This window comes from Aulonocara stuartgranti (assembly GCF_965226115.1).
Source record: "Aulonocara stuartgranti genome assembly, chromosome: 3".
NCBI lineage: Eukaryota > Metazoa > Chordata > Actinopteri > Cichliformes > Cichlidae > Aulonocara > Aulonocara stuartgranti.
The window spans coordinates 7441641-7462620 of record NC_138941.1 but is presented as its reverse complement, the minus strand read 5'-3'; the positions used below and the strand labels follow the sequence as shown (position 1 = coordinate 7462620).

At 41.3% G+C, this 20980-nt stretch overlaps 2 protein-coding genes across 2 annotated transcripts in view; both read right to left on the bottom strand.

Annotated features, from left to right (window-relative positions):
• LOC309697153 (stonustoxin subunit alpha-like) overlaps positions 1–7817 on the bottom strand; it is a gene marked incomplete at its 5' end in the record, with an annotated part of 12628 nt that extends 4811 nt beyond the window's left edge. The window contains 3 exons of the mRNA XM_082518833.1: positions 2757–2930; positions 7517–7690; positions 7795–7817. Of these exons, the coding sequence (XP_082374959.1) occupies positions 2757–2930; positions 7517–7690; positions 7795–7817 (371 nt within the window). The remainder of the gene's footprint in view (positions 1–2756; positions 2931–7516; positions 7691–7794) is intronic.
• The window catches only part of LOC309702177 (NACHT, LRR and PYD domains-containing protein 3-like), a 330494-nt gene extending 311414 nt beyond the window's left edge, over positions 1–19080 (bottom strand). The window contains exons 1-7 of the mRNA XM_082526661.1: positions 18569–19080; positions 15223–15343; positions 15037–15138; positions 14633–14749; positions 12322–12400; positions 10130–10334; positions 8184–9981 (exon numbers count right to left, since the gene is read on the bottom strand). Coding sequence (XP_082382787.1) covers positions 8184–9981; positions 10130–10334; positions 12322–12400; positions 14633–14749; positions 15037–15138; positions 15223–15311 — 2390 coding nt within the window. The 5' untranslated portion in view covers positions 15312–15343; positions 18569–19080. The remainder of the gene's footprint in view (positions 1–8183; positions 9982–10129; positions 10335–12321; positions 12401–14632; positions 14750–15036; positions 15139–15222; positions 15344–18568) is intronic.
• Between the last annotated feature and the right edge of the window lie 1900 nt (positions 19081–20980).

The window sequence follows — 20980 nt, the reverse complement described above, 5'->3', positions numbered from 1 at the left end:
ATGGAGCTCATTGAGCTGCAGTGCAACTCTGAACTCAAAGCAAAGTTCAGGGAGGTGAGTGGAAAAGCAGACAAGCTTGGACAATTTTTGAGAGGATTGAGCCCTAGTTTCCCTCGGCTTTCCCGAATGTTCAAGCGGACCATGTGCCTTTTTGGTAGCACATACTTGTGCCAAAAGCTCTTCTCCACTTTGAACTTCAATAAGTCCAAGTACAGGTCCAGACTTACGGATGATCATCTTCAAGACATACTGAGGGTCGCAACTGCTTCCTCCTTCAGGCCAAATCTGGCTTGGCTATGTGAGAGGAAACGCTGCCAGGTCTGTAGCAGCAAGGAGTAGGCAAGAGAAGCCATGTTCAGAAGAACAGTTCATTTTCTACAGTGTTCCATTCATGTTCAGAAGAAGGTTATAGAACTGTTAATACAGACATTTCAATCTAAATACAGCAGATATAGAAGACTGAAAGAAACACACAAGTTCACTGACTAAAAACATCTTATTATTATTTTATTTATGTATTACAGATTGATTTATTTTCTTATTAATTCTTAATTTGTTTATTTATTTTTCATATTTTGTGTTAAAAAATAAAAATAAAGAGATTTGAGAAGATTGGAATTTTTTAACCATGCCTTTCTTGTGGAAAACCTAATGCGGCCCAGCCTCACCCAGACTCTGCCTGCAGCGGCCCCCAGCTAAATTGAGTTTGAGACCCCTGTCCTACACCATAAATCAGTAAGAGAGGGTACGACCTCTCTCATGGCCCCAAGTGGTGTGTGCATGCCAGAGCACTCTGGAAGGCACACAGAGTCTTTACAGACTAATAAGGATCAAACTTCTATCATTATGCAATCGATTATAAAACTCTAAGCATATATGAGTAAATATTTCTAAGCATCAATCAACAATATAAACCTTACAGCTGGTTTTAATAACAGAATTCATTTGTTTCTCAAATGAGAAAGAGCTATCGAGAAACACTCCTAAATCTTTAGTTCTGAACTTTTCCAGTGGGCCACGGTCAACATTATTAGATAATGCTAATTCTTTTCCCTTACATTATAACAATGTGAGGAGTTAATGCTAAGTATACTGCCATTAGCGGCTAATTCTAATTAGGGGTGAATAATTATTAGTAGCTAATGCTAATATCGTTTTCTCTTCCCTTTTAACAATGTGAACAACTAGTGCTAGGTAGGCTGATGCTAGCAGCTAATGCTAATTTGACGTGAATTAGCATTATATTAGTGAGGAGTTAATGCTAAGTAGGCTGCCATTAGTGGCTAATGCTAATTTTAGATGAAAAAGCATTAGCAGCTAATGCTCATATTGTTTTCCTTTGCTTTGTAAGAATGACAGCAGCTAATGATACGAAGTCTACCATTATTAACAATTGTTAATTTGATGTAAATTAGCATTATCTGATAATGGTAACCCTTTTCCCCTGCATTATAACTATGTCAGGAGTTAATGCTAACTAGGCTTCCATTAGGGGCTAACTCTAATTAGGTGAATAATTATTAGCAGCTAATGCTAATATTGTTTTCCCTTCCCTTTTAACAATGTGAGCAGCTAATTCTAATTTGATGTGAATTAGCATTATATTAGTGAGCAGTTAATGCTAAGTAGGCTGCCATTATTAACTAATGCTACTTTGACGTGAATTAGCATTATGTGCTAATACTAATACTGTTTTCCCTTACTTTTTAACAATGTGAGCGGCTAATTCTAAGTACGCTCTTGTAAATAGCTAATTCTAATTTAGTGTGAATTAGCATTATTCAATAATGCTAACACTGTTTTCTCTTACTTATTAAAAATGATAGTAGCTAATACTAATACTCTTTTCCGTTGGGTAACAACGATGTGAGGAGTTAATGCTAAGTAGGCTGCTTTTAGAGGCTTATTCTAATTAGGGCTGAATAATTATTAGTAGCTAATGCTAATACCGTTTTCTCTTTCCTTATAACAATATGAGCAGCTAATGCTAATTTGATGTGAATTAGCATTATATTAGTGAGGAGTTAATGCTAAGTAGGCTACCATTAGCAGCTAAAGCTAATTTGAGGTGAATAAGCATTAGTAGCTAACGCTAATACCCTTTTCCCTTGTGTTATAATGATGTGAGACGTTAATGCTAAATAGGCTTCCATGAGTGACTCCTTTCCCTTGCATTATAAAGATGTGAAGAGTTTATGCTAAGTAAGCTGCCATTAGCAGCTAATGCTAATACTGTTTTCCCTTTCTTTATACAACTTGAGCAGCTATTGCTAAGTAGGCCACTTTTCTCTGCTAAGGATTTGTGTGACCATGATGGAAACTCTGATAAGCTAATGCTACTAAGCTAATGCTGTTTATGGGCCCTGTTAGAATCAATATTTCATTCTCATTCTGTTGTTTGAGAACAATAACAGAAAAATGTGCACTTCGGAACAAATTTATTGTGACTTCAGCTGTGAATGTACAGTTTGTCATTATTTAAGCTTCCATTTCCAAATGTTAGCTGACACTTTATTAGGTACACTGGTATCTATATCAGGTACACCTGTGACCTAAATGTTCCTGCAAACAGACTCCTTGGAGACCCCTACATAAATATCCATGAACTATCCAGCTAGACTAGTGTGTCTGTCCCTGAAAATATTCCTGCATGTGTGATTGTTCATGTCTCATCTGCAGGAAACAAACAGGAAGTGAGTGAAAGACACGGGAAATGTTTCCAGCTCTTCCTCCTCTATCAGATTTTCTCTCCATACCTGAGAGTGTCCAGTCTCCAGCCTGGATCCTTCAGTCCAGCCGACAGCAGCTTCATTCCTGAGGGACCTGGATGATTGTAGCTCAGGTCCAGCTCTCTCAGATGGGAGGGGTTGGAGCTCAGAGCTGAGGCCAGAGAAGTACAGCCTTCCTCTGTGATCAGACAGCCTGACAGACTGCAGACACACAAAACAACAATCCATCTGTCAACAACCGTTTTCTCTTTGTCACAATAACATCTATCCATTTACATCCATTCAATGTAACTTTATTTATAAGTGACAATACCCAACAGACAACAACAGTCATCTGAAGCTGTTTAACAGTGTAAGGTAACAGCCTCCAATATTAGAGAGAAAGCCCCAAACATCAGACAATCGACTGTGAGCAGCACTTGGTGATGGTGGGAAGAAGAACTCCCTCTGATACAAAGATCCTCCCAGTGAAAACAGGCTCCAGGAGGAGCATCTACCATGACTGGTTGCAGGGTGAGGGGAAAGAGAAGAGATGAGCTCAGAGAGACAAGAACAAAACAGAGAGACAAAAGTTAAGGACATGCAGTAGTGACATATAAAAGCATCAGGAGTGAAAAGTGGGGAGAAGAAAGCAGAGCATCATGGGAAGTCCATCAACAGCCTGAGCCTATAGCAGCATAACTAAGGGATGGTTCAGGGTCACCTGATCCAGCTCGAACTATAAGCTTTATCAAAAAGGAAAAAGTTTGAAGCTGATCTTCAAAGTAGAGAGGGTGTCTGTCTCCTGAACTCAAACTGGGAGCTGCTGCCACACCCAGTCCAACATAGCCAGGCTTTCTTTGCTGCTTTGACAAAACCTCAAATCCCAGTCAGAGATGATGAGCATCATCACAGTGATGATCATTTCTCTGTAACCCAGGCTTTCTGCTTCAGGATCTGTGCACGCTCACAGAACAAGGAGACCTTTAAACATCATTTCACTAAATGGATGGACTGAGCTCAGCCTACAGATGAACTGGTGCCAGAGATCATAAAGAACATCAAACAGTCAAATTCAACACTTTAATGGAAATATGAGATTAATGCTGCAGACAATCATGAACCTGCTGAATTCATGAACATCAAGAATGCAGCGAGTGGTAAAATAAAGATTTGACCTCAGTGTGCTCAGTGTTCCTGTCTATTCCTAACATATTCCTAACATGATAGCTGCACTTTAGAGCTCTAAAACTGGAACTGACACATGTTTAAACTCTACATGTTACTCAGTACATTCAGTTCTGACACTCGCCCACAGTCCAACAAAGGAAACATGGAGATCACATCAGTTTGTCACCAAAGTCTAATTATTAGGGCAACTTAACCTGTTATTATCTCGTTAACTCATTAACTGATTAACGTCAGCAATTATTTTAATCACAGTTTTTAAAATCATGATTATTGTGAAAGTGCTCACTGGCTCTGAATATAACAGCCATGGGTCACAGGAGGGATGTTGATCAGTGCTGGCTTGAGATGGGCGTCATTATGCGTCTCAGCCAATGGGAGCATTGAGGGTGGGCCTAATACTACTGCAGCGCTCACATGACCCAGGACAGAAAGAAAGGGGCGGGGACAGAAACATGGAGACAGGTACAGATCTTTGACATGTTCATTTTAAACTGTTCCAGGAGGCAGTGTTGATACAACTAAAGTTATCTGTTGTTGAAGAAGTCGGTCTGAGGAACGTTCTTAGGATCAACAAATGACGGCATGTATGAGCCTCAAGACGCAGCATCACAAGAAGAACACATGAGCTGTAGAAAAAGGAGAGACTACGAAAGCCACGGCGTTACAACATGAACATGCTTGATCAGAGTGTGATTGTGAACAGGAGGAAGACTCAGCTGAGAACAGTGTGGTGGATACAGAGCAGAGCCCACCATCAGTACAGAGGCCTGTCCATCAGAGTGCTGCTCCAACATGCAGCACATGTACTTGGCCACAGCTGCAACATCTGTACCTGTGAAAGCTTCTTCTCTGTTGCTGCTCATATTGTGCAGAAGAAGAGAGTTTCTTTATCATCAGAAAATGTCAATGAGCTTGTGAGTCTTAGCAGCTGGCTCGGTGCAGAGGAGGAAGAACATGTCAGTCAGAGGAAGATAAATGCAGTTCATGTTGTCAACTCAACCTGGACTGTTGAAAGAGTTTTTCTTTGTCTGGTTTCTGACTGAGATTCTCCAAAGGAAATCCAGCACAAACACACACTTCACACACTCAAAGTCCTGCACAGTAAATGAGCTGATGAGCGTTTGTGCTGCTGCCTGATAACAGAACAATAGTTCTGCTGCTTCCTGTTCTGCAAACACACATTTATAAATGTTCACTTGCTGTTGATCAAAGGTATGTTGGTGGCTCTGGACGCTGAGGGAACTTTGTAAAAAACTAGATCAAATGTTAACGTCCTGGCAGAGGCAAAGAACTTTGATTTGATATTTGATTAGATTCATGTTTCAGCTCAGACTGACAGAAATATTTGAACTGCTGCTGTGTTAAAGGGAACACTGCTGTTAGAAAGCACCTGATCTGTTTCTGCACACTGAATGTTGCACTTCTCATACTGCAGTACTATTAAAATAAGTACACAATGCACTACTTTTGAACTCATGATTGAATGTTGCTGTAACAAAGCCATTAATGTGATTCAAAGTGTTCATGGTTTCCCAGCACAACAAATGATTGCACAAGTGTGACTGATCCACTTTCTAATGTGTGTGTAGCCCACACTGTGTGTCACTGTGTCACAGGTGAGTCTGTGTGTCCAGGTTCTATGAGGACAACAGGATATAGTGACTGAGTCCAGCAGCTTAAAGTCTGACTCCATCCTCCATTTAAATAACTCACAGCAACAACTGAATAGCTTTGCCTTTGTGTAGCTGACACTTCATTTTAATGTCCTTCTATTCTGGTTCATCTGGTCTCAGTTTCTATAAGCACACAGGTTTCATCAGGACTCTGTGACCTCAGTAATCTTTGCTGGGCCTTAATGCTCTGAACAAAGCTGCACAGCACAAGACTAAATAGAAATGAATCAGTCTTTCATTCTCACTGCTGTTTGACTTCAGCTCTCAATGTCCCACCATAACCCATGGAAAGAATTACTGTCCATCCAGGCTGCTGAACATGAAGCTGAAGAAGGTGGAGTATTGTGAGGGCTGATGGAGATGATGATGAGGAATCCAGGAGCAGTGGGTGGATGGCAGCATCAGCATGAAGGATCAGTGTGAGAACACATCATCATCCACAAAGGAAACCAGTCTGAGTGTCTGACGCTCTTGTTAGAAAGACGCAGTCCCAGCAGTTAGCTTGTCTGCTAGTTAGCTGAGAGCTAGCTCACTTGTACATTGAATACCAAACTGTGTAAACCAGGGGTGTCAAACATATGGCCCGTGGGCCAAATCCAGCCCTTGAGATAATTTCATATGTCAAATATTGATGAATTTTCAGGCTTGCTGATAATCAATGTGAGCACGGCTGAGATGTTATTCTGATGAGCAAACCATGTGGCCAAACACTTTAAGAGACAGACTGGGATCATACCATTATGTGAAAGAGGACATGTCCCATAGACAGCAAGGGTAGTGGTAGAGACCAGTACACAGAGAAATGGGAGCTGTACTGAAATGCAAGCGTGTCAGGAAAGAGTGAAAAGGCAAAATGAGCAGCATCTGGCTGCATTTCAGTGATATTGGAGACCACAAAGCTGAGTGCAACATTTATACAGGAGATATACAGGAGACGCTGAGAGCAGAACTGATAAAATTAGGAGCTGGCTAAAGTGAGACCCATTTTTATTTCCACCCATTTTCCACTGTGGAGGACAAAAGGTTTCAAACTGGTCCAGGTCTTAAACCTCACGTGTTCTTCCTAATAGCAGTAAATGGATAGAAATAAGGCTTTTATGAAAACACTGAATAAAACTTGCTGCCTTTAAAAAGACTAAATGTACAGTTCAGTATTGAATACTACATAAAATAAACTATATATAAAGTGTGTCTGAATGGCAGAGATGCAGAAATATGTGCATGTAGCACAGAGCCACGGCTCAGTGTCTGAATGAGTCTCACAGACCTGAATGTGCTGTTGAAGCCATTTATAATTATAACGTAATTCTTTACTCGTTTGATCTGCTCCTTACCACAAGCCACCAGACGTAGAAGGTTTTGGACTTTTAACTATATTTTCTGAAGTTTTACAACTTTTCTTACTGTTAAAAACCTCGTTATGGCCATTCATGCTGTACAAAGTAATTAGACATGTGTGGTATCTACAGAAACGTCAGAATCTCAGCTAAAAGTTCACAAAACCATCTCAACAACCACCAAACAGCTGAAACAGCAGGTGAACAGATCACACAAAAAAGATGTAAACACAAATCCCCCTGATCATCTGTTTTTTAAACATGAAGCGTAGTTTTGGACGTTCATTTACTGCTGGTTCAGTGAATTTTGGTTGGACAGTGATGAAACCTGCAGTCTCAGAATCTGTGAGAAGTCTGCTTTCAGCACGCAACTGCATTGTTGTGTTGTGTGCTGTGGATCCACCTCTGCAAACTCATCACTGTTTCACCATCATGTTTCTACTTAGACAATAACAAAGGAAGCAGTTCCCAGGAACTACTTCCTGTCTTGTTAACATAAGAGTACGTTGCCCTTCAAAACACCTCCACTTCTCCTCTTATTAGAGGACTGCCTTATTATTAATCTGCTAATTCTGTCAGTTGATGAAAGAAAAATGCTTGATCTCACCTGAGAGTTTCCAGTGTACAGTGTGGACTCTTCAGTCCTTCAGACAGAAGCTTCACGCCTGGATCCTTCAGGTTGATGTTACTCAGGTCCAGCTGTCTCAGATTAGAGGTCTGAGAGCTGAGACCTGAGGCCAGAGCTTCACAGCTTCTCTCTGACAGGTCACAGTGACTCAGTCTGAAAAATAACAGATAAACAATTACAAAAATAAAACACGTATGTTGAAGCGTAATGAGATACTATTATTTTTAGCAATATTTCATCTTGTTTTGTCAGGAAACTGAGCACTGATGCAGAGCAACATGTGGAGAGAATCAGAGGAGAAGAAGTGAAGAGAGAACAGCAGTAAAACAACACTGAATTGTTCAGTGTGATTTTGATATCAACAGAATGTGTCAAACTTCTTTATTTTGTATTTGTTTTAGTAGAATTGATGATTATCACTTAGATAACAACCACAGGCCAGGTCTAAATTTCACTTTGGTGACAGTTACACCCAGAAATATTTCAGAAACGTGGACAATTTGTGCTCCAATGTATTCAGTACTGAACAAACTGAGTACCGATGACCACTTAATATTTTTGATATTTTATTTGAGTTGTTCCACCTGATCTGTGTTAACTAGAATAAACATTTAAAAACTAAAGCTATGATCACATATGTACTTACAGAGCTTTGTTGGAGGCTTTGACCACTGGCAGCAGCCTAAGAAGAGCCTCCTCTGAAGCAGAGTATTTCTTCAGGTCAAACACATCCAGATCTTCTTCTGATGACAGTAAGATGAAGACCAGAGCTGACCACTGAGCAGGAGACAGTTTATCTGTGGAGAGACGTCCTGATCTCAGGGACTGTTGGATCTCCTCCACTAGAGAACGATCATTCAGTTCATTCAGACAGTGGAACAGATTGATGCTTTTCTCTGCAGACAGATTCTCATTGAGCTTCTTCTTGATGTACTTGACTGTTTTCTTATTGTACTGTGAGCTGCTTCCTGTCTGTGTCAGCAGACCTCGTAGGAGAGTCTGATTGGTCTGCAGTGAAAGACCCAAGAGGAAGCGGAGGAACAAGTCCAGGTGTCCATTTGGACTCTGTAAGGCCTTGTTCACAGCACTCTGGTAGAAGTGTTTCTTTGCGGATTCTCTTGTTTCAGATTTCTTGGAGGTTGTTTGTTGTTCTTCCAGCAGATTGAGTCCAAAGTTGATGACGGTCAGATGGACATGAAGAGCAGCCAGAAACTCCTGAACACTCAGATGGATGAAGCAGAACACCTTGTCCTGGTACAGTCCTCTCTCCTCTTTAAAGATCTGTGTGAACACTCCTGAGTACACTGAGGCTGCTCTGATATCGATGCCACACTCTGTCAGGTCTGATTCATAGAAGATCAGCTTTCCTTTCTGCAGCTGATCAAAAGCCAGTTTTCCCAGAGACTCCATCATCTTCCTGCTCTCTGGACTCCAGTGTGGATCTGTCTCAGCTCCTCCATCATACTTGATCTTCTTCACTTTGGCCTGAACCACCAGGAAGTGGATGTACATCTCAGTCAGGGTGTTGGGCAGCTGTCCTCCCTCTCTGGTTTCCAGCACATCCTCCAGAACTGTAGCAGTGATCCAGCAGAAGACTGGGATGTGGCACATGATGTGGAGGCTTCGTGATGTCTTGATGTGGGAGATGATCCTGCTGGCCTGCTCCTCATCTCTGAATCTCTTCCTGAAGTACTCCTCCTTCTGTGGGTCAGTGAACCCTCTGACCTCTGTCACCATGCCAACACAGTCAGGAGGGATCTGATTGGCTGCTGCAGGTCGTGTGGTTATCCAGAGGCGAGCAGAGGGAAGCAGTTTCCCCCTGATGAGGTTTATCAGCAGCACATCCACTGAGGTGGACTTTCTAGGGTCAGTTAGGATTGTAGTTTTGTGGAAGTCCAGAGGAAGTCGACACTCATCCAGACCATCAAAGATGAACACAACCTGGAAGTCTTCAAAGCTGCAGATTCCTGCTTCTTTGGTTTCAGTAAAGAAGTGATGAACAAGTCCCACCAAGCTGAACTTTTCCTCTTTCAGCACATTCAGCTCTCTGAAAGTGAATGGAAATATGAACTGGATGTCCTGGTTGGCTTTGTCTTCAGCCCAGTCCAGGCTGTATTTCTGTGTTAAGACTGTTTTCCCAATGCCAGCCACTCCCTTTGTCAGCACTGTTCTGATTGGTTCGTCTCTTCCAGGTGAGGCTTTAAAGATGTCTTCTTGTCTGATGGTTGTTTCTGGTCTGTCTGGTTTCCTGGATGCTGTTTCAATCTGTCTGACCTCATGTTCATCATTGACCTCTGCAGTCCCTCCCTCTGTGATGTAGAGCTCTGTGTAGATCTGATTCAGGAGGGTTGGGTTTCCTGCTTTAGCGATGCCCTCAAACACACACTGGAACTTCTTCTTCAGGGTGGATTTAAGGTTACGATGACAAACTGCAGCTTGAAGTTCTGAATAATAATAAAAATACAACTTTAACAATCACATTTTACAAAATGCTGATGACAATTTCTGACCCACTGAGAAATGACTGAACACACTGGTGCCACAAGTCTCTCATTTATCCAGCAGCTTAAATCTTTAGATAAATCCTCTTACGTCTCTGCAGACGGTCAGCCAGCTCCTCCTGCTTCATTCTCCTCAGGAAGTCCACTGTGATCTTCACAAATGCCTCTCTGCTGCTGCTCCTCTGCTCATCATCCTCCCTCTGAAACTCCAAGCACTGGGGCTTATTTGGATTCAGAGCCTTCTGGATCTTCTTCAGCTCGTTCTTCACAAAAGTGATGATGTTGTCCTCCAGCAGCTGGAACAGAATATTTATGAATGACCCACCACTCTGAACTTTAGTCCACACAACATCCACTTCTTTACGATCAAGGGGCATATCATCCACGAACTCTTTACCAATTATAGGTTTGACTTTATCTGATTAACTGAGACTTTGTCCACAACTCCATGATCCCAAAACGTTGATGCTGTTCATATGAATGCAGCGATTTCAGTGGGAGAAACATTTCACTGGTGTTCAGAGCTGAACTACCAACAGGTTGATGATCAAAGCCAGAAACTTGGAGATGTTTCAGGTGACTGAGTTGATCATACAGACAACTGGTCTTAAAGGTTCACTCTGTTTACGCATACAGATCAGTATTTAAGGTTTGACTCTCATCATCCACTGGGGCACAAACTGGGCGTCATCAGGACGCTACAACACAGAACAAACACCATCCCCACAGACACAGCAGCCAGCGAAGCAGAAGAACTTCACATCAAGAAGGTCCTGAGTAAATGTGAACGCTGGTTTGAGGGCGGAGTCAAGGAGGCCATTTATGTGAAAAGGAAAGACCATCTCTGAATGGAGGAGGGGCCTAAGGGTACAACTGTCACCATCTTACATGCTGTGATTGCAGCCATTCCCCAGCTCTCTGTGAACTGGACTCATGAACATTGATCAACAACCATTGATCAATGGTCCTGACAATATGCGTACCAATGATCAATGAACTGACCTCCCAGCCCATTGTTCCTTCAGTGGGCTGGTTTCAGTCATACAAATGTCCTGTTTATAAGATTGAAACCTGCAGTCAGCTGAGACTGAAGAAGTCACCTGATGATGATGAAACGTTTCTCCCACTGAAAACATCCAGATGAACAGAATCAAGCTTTTTGGGATTTACGTACCTGGATGATTGAGCATCAAGACACAACTCTGTGACTTTTCTCAGATGAATAAATCCTCTCCTCCAGCTTTGTTTACATCTACCAGCCCTGTGGCGCTGCCCAGGGACAATAATCTATGTGAGAGGTGGAAAGTCATACAGGTGTCTGCTCCTGCCTTCAGTTATTTTATCTACTGTGTGTCAACTGGCTGAACCTCCTCCAACTGTCTACTGTCTCCCTAAACTCAACAATGACTTAGTGATCTATCCATTCTCTGACCAAACACATCCTGCTGCAGGAGGTTAACATAGCAGCCAATGATGATCCCACTCACTGTGAACAACACATTTGGACCTGATTTGCTGCTCTGGTTTACACGTGAACTTCCACTGCTGCTGTCACCAACTTGAGAGGCTCTACAGAAAAACTGGACTTGTCCATAAAAATAATAAACTACATTATAAGGACAGCATTGCTCAATCAACTCTAATTACTACTGACATGTTATCTCTTCTAACTAAGGTACAGACACTCAAACTTGCTGCTTTCAGTGAGAAGTCAAATGTCTGAATATGAGCTGGAAGCTGCTGAGAGTCCTCCCTCCTTCCCGTGGGGTTTACTTTCTCTACTACTTTCACTATAAACACGCCCCTTTCATGCACCTGCAGAGGGCCACCAGCAGATGGAGCTGTCTTAAACAAATCCACTTGGATAGTTAGCTGTAGATGATTTTCTCAGTATGATTGTAGGACTTTGAGTTATTCTTCAGATTTATTTAAACTCTTATATTGTGCACAAGTGTTGAGCGACCCATAATTTCTCTGTACTTTTCATAAGAGCAGCCAGACTTTCAGCTAGTTTTTGTTTTTTTAAGAGCTCAAAGTTATTGAAGAAACAGTTATTCAGCTTCATTCCCACTGATCTCGACTACAAACTGTTTCACTTTGGTTTCTGTTTAAAGCCTCGATGTTTAAAACGTTTCCCTGTGATCACATTTGCACCGTCTGATTTCAAAGTTTGTTTCTTTTGGTCGTTTAGTCCACAGAGTCCTTGGTGTTCTGAAAGGGACCTATAAATAAATGCATTATTATTAATAATAATAATAAAGTAGTTGTTGTACATGTACAGACCATAAATATGGAGTCCAGCTGTGTTTGATGCTGCTGGGCAGACTGACCACTGGGAACCTCTGAGCTCTGCTGGTCCACTCTGTGGAGGAACCATGAAGGATTAGATCAACACAGGATAAAGATCCAGGAGTTTCTGCTCAAATAACTTCATCTGAATCAAGTCTGTCAAGTTTTAGACTCTCAGATTCTGAAGATATATTTTCTGTTTTCTATGAACTTTCTTTCATCAGTGATGTAAGTGATGATGTTGCAGAAGCTCAGAGGAAACTTTGAGAAAACTGTGATGAACCATCAACTAATGCTCTCAGGAGGCCAAAGGTCCCTGAATGTAACTGTGCAGCAGATTCATCGAGTGTTTGAAACCTGACCACTTCCACATGTTTTCATTCTAACAGAAGAATTCCTTTTCTCATTGGTTTGAATTGAGTTTTCATTTGAGTTTTCTGAGTCTCGTATTTGGAGTCGAGTCTAATCAATGATCTGACAGAAGAACATTAAAAAGGATTTACCACTGCTGTCAAAATTAACATGTAGGGTTAGGGGTTCATCTGTTATCATGATTAACATGATAAAAAACCTTTAACACGACACATCTGGAGAGCAGAACGACTCAAAATCCCTGAAATGTTTCTATCAACGCACTTCGAGCAGTTTGTCCGAGTAGAGTTACCTTTGCACACGTGCAGATGTGCAGCACATCTGTTAGTGACGGCAGCTGAACCAATCAGCTCAATATGGAAGATGACAAACACACACTGACCTCTCGATGGAAAGTTTGAGCATTAAAAAAATAACAAGACGGACCAGCCGACCAACATGAAGGATTCTGCACATCGGGACAGAAGGAATTTTCTTTTCACCGAAGCACTTCCAGCTTAAAATATCACAACGATGCAAAGCACTGATGACACAACTGCCAAGTGGACAAACTGCAGACCTGTTAGTGTTGTTAATAACATAGTTTTGGTTCCTCGTGTCAAAGACTTGAAGAAGAGTGACAGAGAGTGTTAGACTGCTGCAGGATCAGTGCCACCTCCACAGACCTGTGAAGAAAATGATGGTTTGACAGATGGGCTCAGATTCAGGATCAGCTGAGGAGTTTGTGGCTGACAGAATCCTGCAGGTACAGAGCAGAGCCCATCATTAGCATGCAGGACTGTCCCTGGGGGGGTCGGCTCATTCAGGAGGTTAATCAATGTTTACATGTTCAATAAACATGTTAAGTGTGTAAATTTGCCCTTTTCTCTCGAGTCTGTTTGCTCATGAAATGAACTTTGATTCGTTTACATTAAAAATGATGTTTAATGGTGATTAATCCAAATTAATCCACAGTAACCCTGTGATGAGTCTGATTAAACATTTTCATTAACAGCAGTAACATAGATTATATATTATTATATATTAGTGCACACTTAGCTTTTAGTATATATGTTTGTTACAAAGTTGTATTTACAGCAGAGAAGCTGAGTTAAAGACTGAAAACTATTCAAAGTCTCTTTGAATTGAAGCGTTTAACATTCTTTGTGTTTATTCTGCATTGACTTCATTATATGGTGTAAACGTCTGTTACAGGCTTAAATATAAAGTTGGAAAAATGTAACTGCAGCTATTGATCAAGTAATTGTGATTAATCAGGATTAATGACAGAAGATTGTGTCATTAATTAGTCATTTTTAATCTACTGACAGCACTAGTGTTCACTCTGGTGCCTCCAACTGTTTTACGCCCTTTCAACACCTTCGTGGTCAAAAGTGTACACGCACAAAATCTACAATAAAACCCTCATGCAGCAATAGGACAGACACACAATCCATTTATCTCTGTGTCTCAAACACACACACGTGTATTCAAAGCCTCGATTTGTTCATATTTCATCTGTTGTGTTTTTATCTTCAGCGTTTTCAGTGTTGCTGCATTTACACCAAAAATGTTTCCATTGATGAATCAGATTGATTTGAATGTGTTTCATCCATACAAATCCCTCCCTGGTGGTCACATGACTCTATAACATAACAGGAGTCATGTGACAAGAGTTTCATGCTGTAAAATGTCACAATGGTTGAATGTGGTGGAGTAAAAATGTGAGATGTCAACTACTTTTCTTCAATATGAAATGTTTGCAGGGCCTGACAGGAAGTGGACGGACGCTCTAATCACTTCCTGTTTGCTGAAGTGGGTTTTCAGTTGTTTAGAAACCAAAGGCTTGTTTTAAAAGACAGTTTAAATGGGACTGAGGGAACGACGTGTTTGTAGTTTATATCCAACAACATCAAGCAGTTTAATCAAAGAGTTCATGTTACTAACAGCTCACCTCTCTGCAGCAGACACAGGCTGGACTTTAAAATCAATGAGACGACCTAAAGACCCGTCACTCTGTAAGGACACACAGCTGGGTCCAGGTTCAGGTCCAGCAGGTCTCCCATGGATCCTGTCAGAGAAGAAAAATGTGTTTTGAGAATGAGCAGAAGGAAACTCCAAAGTAGTGTTTCACAGTGTAAGAACAGAGCGCCACCCAGGGGTCATTTACACTGTGCAGGACTATTGATGGTCCCACTGTGAGCAGCAGGAATTTAAATGTTGGACATGTTTGATAGAAATAAGGAATAAAGGTTCAGTGACTTCCTTTGAGATGCAGTTTAGAGACCAGGAAACATCAAACAGTTCATTTAAATCAGATAAACTGACATCAAAGAGTTCATGTTGCTAACAGCTCACCTCTCTGCAGCAGACACAGGCTGGGATTTAAAATCAATGAGACGACCAGCAGACCAGTCACTCTGTAAGGACACAAAGCTGGGTGGAGGTCCAGGCTGGTTCCTGTGAATAATGATGCAGCAGTGATGTGAGTGCTGAGCTGTGACATGGAGAAGAGTCATGGACAGTTAGAGATGGTCATCTCACCTCTGAGCTTTGGTCTGGCTCTCATGTTCCCCACACAGAGTGCTTTTAGAGGGAGGGACTCCCTCCTCTCTGTCCTCACACTGATCCATGCTGCTCAATTCAGCTCACACACACTTTCTACCTGCAGAGGAAACACAAATCATTCATGTGCACATCAGCTGAAATCCTCCTTTCATCATGTGTGCTGTCCAAATATCAGCTGCTTCTTTCCTGCTTCATCTCAGTGTCAGCTGGATGCAGTCAGACAGCAGTGTGAGGCAGAGGAAGCTGCCATCAGCTGCTCTGCTATCAGTCCACTAGATGGAGCCTGAAGCACACACGATGCATTCACTGACACACACTGATTCACTGTTTGGGAAACTAGAAAAATGTTGGTCTTGAACTAGCTGCATAATGCAGACAGGGTAGGATCCAAATATAACGGCGAAACATCTTCAAGCAACTTATAGAAGTCCAGATGCTTTTCTTTCCAAGCTCCTTAAACTATGATGACCTGGATGACTGAGAACCTTCACAGGAAAAATGAAACACACTGAACAAAGAATGCAAGACTTTCACAATAAAACAGCAAACAAAGGAACACAACACTGACACGTGAGCTTGACAGAGGAGTGGAGGAAAGGCAGACGAGAGTGAGCGAGGGAAAGAGGAGACAAGAGAGACATGACAGGCTGAGGAAATATAGAATGGAGCACCAGGCCTCACACAAACACACACAAACACACACAAACACACACAGAGACACACAAACACACACAAACACACACAAACACACACAGAGACACACAAACACACACAAACACACACAAACACACACAGAGACACACAGAGGCACACAGAGACACAGAGGGAATCTAATGATCAAGGAACTAAACAGGAAGTATAAGAAACTCAAAGAAGCATAAATAAGACTGTAAATGAACCAGAACCATAAACCATAATACAAAAAATGCAAAGTGCTTGGTCAAAGGGACCCAGAACCATTAAAGTTCTTTTCTTTGCTCTTCAGTGTTTGAGTTCAAACAGACTCCACATTAAACTATGACAGCACCGTCCCTGCTGCTGCTGTCAGACCTGTTATTCACTCACTGCTCGCCAGTGTTTCTAATGAGTTTTACTCATCCATGAGAGTTTAAAGCTTGCACTTACAAGCAATGTTCCCTCTAATGTTTCACTTGTCTGAGCGAACACACAACCTCCCTGAGCGATCCACTGTGAGCGACATTAGACGTGTGCACTGTGGTCACGCCAGCGTCGAATCCATCCAAGTTACATGTTTATTAAAATAATCAATTTACAGCGTTTACATTTCTGTTAAACTACTTTTAATTAACTGCTTTAGCCCACTTACAATGAAAGTTAAAAAAGAAAATCTTGTTCATGACCTGTAGCATGTTAACACTATTGGAAGGAAAAATAACTTGAACTTCAATTTTGAAAACACAACTTTCTTTAAATAAAGCTCTGACTTGTATTATGAGTCTGTGGTCTGGGAGAGAGTCTGTAACTCTGTCTGCAACATACAGTAAATAATGACCAATGTTGGGCAGTTAATTATATAGTTACTTCTTCAAAAAAGTAACTGAGTTTTGCAAACAGAGTTTTTTGCAGCTGTTTACTGCAAAAAACTACAGCCAAGGTGTTTTTTTAAAATAAACATTTCAAACTATTTACAGAACAATCAGCTGTTCTGCATCAAATCTGATGCCACACAAATTATTTGTGCCGCTCCAAAAAATAATTTCTGTCCACTATGAGATGAAGGAGAACAACAGCCTGATACCTGCAGGCCTGACAACAGCAGATGTGTCACTGCTGTAACACCTGTAACACTCAGCAGTCGCCTCATTGTTCTGACACACACAACAACACTATTGACTACACTACACACTAACTACACACTAACTACACAAGATTTGCTCTAAACGTCTCAAATCTCTCACATCTCAAAACACCGCCGTCACTCCGTTTCTTAACAACTAAATGCCATGTTTTGATTGGTCGACATGGTACATTTTTCGACCAATAGGAAAGGCTGGGGGTTGGTATTGTTTTTGCTCACAGGCTTTCGAGCGTTTTCCTTATAAAACGCAGTTTTTACCGTTTCTTCCTGCAGTAAATATAAACAACGACAGTATTCAGGAAGAAAACAAAACATTGCAGATATTTTTATCATAACTCTGGTTTTACGTGGTCGATCAACACAATTTAAAAACTGGTATAAAGTCCACACTTTTCCTGTCAGTTGTTCCGTCTGTCCTGCTCACATCTCCAATGGTTGTACACGTTGTCATTAACGTGGCTTCACTCCACATCAGCCGCTTTGCTAAAACACCGGCACATATTTACTTTAATTTCAATTCAGGTTAGAATTCTTTTTGTGTGCTCAATACAGATTTTCTCTGCGCAGAGACCGTGCCAACAGTGCGCAGCTTAGAGGGAACATTGCTTACAAGGTGACTACCAATAAAAATGAGTGTGCTTCACTGTCAGAGCTACGGTGATTCATCCAGTAGGACTTGATAATAAAAATATTTGTTTGATGCTTTGCATTGAGGCGCATTGTTGAATTTGCAGGGACACAATAACCACAGATCAGTTGTTCAAACCACTACAGTAGGGAGCCATGTCATGAATAATAAACAAATACTAATACTAATACTACTACTAATAATAATGTTAATTTAAGTAATTGTTTTTGACTGAACATCACATATAATGTAACAAGCAGTAAATTCAGGTTAAGTGCATAATCAGCATTTGGAGGAGCTCCTTATCCTTCACTGCTCACCTCTTACAAAGTGTTCACACAGTTTGCTAGCTTCTTTCAGCCTGCTAGCTATGCTAACAATTCTACTACACACACTTGACTCGGTCACATGACAGACAGCAGAGATAGCTGCTCTGCTAGCTAAGCTAACTCATGTTAGCTTAGCTAACTCATGTTAGCTTAGCTAACTCATGTTAGCTTAGCTAACTCATGTTAGCTTAGCTAGGTCAAGGTCAAAGAAATGAGGCGATGCTGCTGGGAGTTACGTCACAGACTAGCAGAATTTAGTTATTCAGCATAATATTTAATCCTTATTATCTGCTCCTCTCACCTCTGTTTACATCTGAAAACAAGAAAATTTAGCCAACAGTTTATTAGCTTTGGTGAAATTATAAACAGGCATCAGCGCAGTCACCTATACTGTGCTTTAATGCTGGAGCAGCAGGAACACCAGTTAATCTAAAATCTCCTTTTCTCTCTAAAAAGTGACAGCAGACTGAGTCAAAGACAGAAACCTTATTTAAACACCAAATATTCACTTCCTGATCCAGGATTCAAAGAGGATGTTGAACTTACTCAGCTTCTTCCAATGAACGTCTTCACTCTGCAGCTCTCTGCTGTCTGGACCAGGTCTGTGTAGAAACAGAGAAAATCCTCTGCTTCTTCTCCGTCAGCAGTCGTCTGTGTCTGCAGACTGCGTCACATTAAACACTTCACACCAGCAAAGAGGCTGAAGCTCACAGGTCAACGGTCAGCTGCTGCACTGTGTATAACAATTTACTTTTGAACAGTAGATAGCCTGTAGGCGTCTCTGCAGTGATAAACAGTTTACACATTAAACACTGAACCATAAAAGAAGCTTAAGCTGCAGCTCACAGGTCAAAGCTCAGCTGCTGCACCCAGTTATGAGTTTAAATAAATCATTAATCATGATCTTTTCCCTCTCAGCACTTTCACTTGGCCTTGGAGTGTTTTGACGGAGCTACACTGTATGTTTCAAATGTTGTAAATAAATTGGGAGTTAGGGCTGGGCAATATGGCCTAAAATCCATATCGCGGTATAATTTGAAGCATGTGCGGTAACGATATATATCGCGATATATTCTTTTCTTCTGTATAACATATTTTCCACACTATAAGGCAGACTTACAATCCTTTAATTTTCTCAAAAATCAAGAGTGTGCCTTATGTATGAATTCTGGTTGTGCTTCGTGACCTCGAACCGATTTTGGCTGCAGAAATCTGTTAAAAATGTTTTAGCACAACTTTGGTAAGCAGCACTGCTTGATGGATCGTCAGAGCATTACGGCTGCCGTAGTGAGGAGCTTCACGGAGTAATCTGGGTCCAAAACTCCGACACCTTCAGGTCCCAAAGTCAAACGAACACTGAGGGTTAAAAACGGTCTAAATTCTTTCATCTTTAATAAAATCATCAGCGTTGCTGCTTTAGCAGATGTAACAATTAAGTTTAATATCCATGAAAACAGAATTTATTAAATTTAACGGAGTTAGAAGTTAACAGGAAGTTAGCGCGCTAGTTTACACCTAAACATTTCATACCATGTTCTGACTGAGATTTTTGAAACTAATTCAAACAGCTCTGTTATCACTTCCAACATAAATGAAGACAGAAAACTAAACAGCAGTGGCGTTTGCAGGGTTACTGAAGTTGGACTACCTGGTATATAATGTTGTGCTACGTGATTGCTAGCGACACAGCTATGTTAGCATAACATTAGCACAGTGAAGCTGGAGGATGAACCCCAACTCTTTTTCCACTCGATAAAAGTTAACGTGAGTGATTCTGGTGGTCAGGGACAAATGCAGTCGCATAGCAGGATGCTATACACGGGCCAAACTTCAGTCACGAGAACAACTGAGATCATTCATCCACAACACGAGGCTAGTTATTAATATACTGCCACAACATGGGAATAGAGCAGCTGCAGAGAATTCAACATTATTGAATCAATGTTACGGAAGTGGAGGAAGCGCAGTTTTTGGCTTTCCCCGCGTTTCAAAAGTGCTTCATCTCTTTGCTGTGACTGTCACCCAGCATAATTGCAGAGGATAATGGTTTTAACCGCTGCGATGCTTTCGACCAAAACAGGTGCAGTTTGATGACATCATCACATGCGCTGTCGCGATAGAGCGGTATAGTCAAAATCTCTATCGTTGACCAAATTTAATCGATTCTGTCGTTTATTGTTTATATCGCCCAGCCCTACTGGGTGTGATTTTGTTGTATTGGTTTGTTTTTTGGTTTTATGTTTCCATGTAGATGAATGAAGACAGATTCACTCTTACCTTTTCAAAATGTCTATAAGGTAGACGAGGTCTATGCTTTTCTGCCTCTTCACAGATAATCCCAGTGATTTTCCCTTGGTCTGAAATTTCACCTGATCTTGTGATATTGAGAGTCATCTGCCTTTGAGGCAGCTAACCAAACAGTGTTCTCTAAACTCTAACTTTAATATACTTTGATATATTTCAGATTTCTGAGCTCTGCTCTGACTCCGTGCCAGTAGCTCCTTAATATGACTTTAGTTTGATCAATAATTAACCTGCAGAAAGTTTCTGTTCCCACTCCACCACGCCGAACAACCCTGAGAACAAATAATATGATGTGGGTGTGTCTGCAGGCTTCAGCACTGTGAGCATTAAACACAATAAAAGACTCACAAGTTCCTGCTCAAAGGTCAGCTGCCTTTAGATCAATCATTAACCTGCAGCAGGATCCAGTCTTCTGCCTGTTGTGGTTGTGACAGCTGCTCGTAGGAGAGTTTGTTTGTAGGAGGTGGAGATGTTCTCAGATCAAGTGCGTAATCGTCTCTTTGTGTAGACGCTAAAAGCTGTGAGCCAAAACTCTCTGCTCTGAAACTCTTCACTCAGTCCTCACGCTGAGAGTTTAGAGGCTGAACTTCTTGTTCCTCCATAACACTTTTCATGAAACAGCAGAAATGAGCTTGTGTTTCTCAGCAGTGCGCA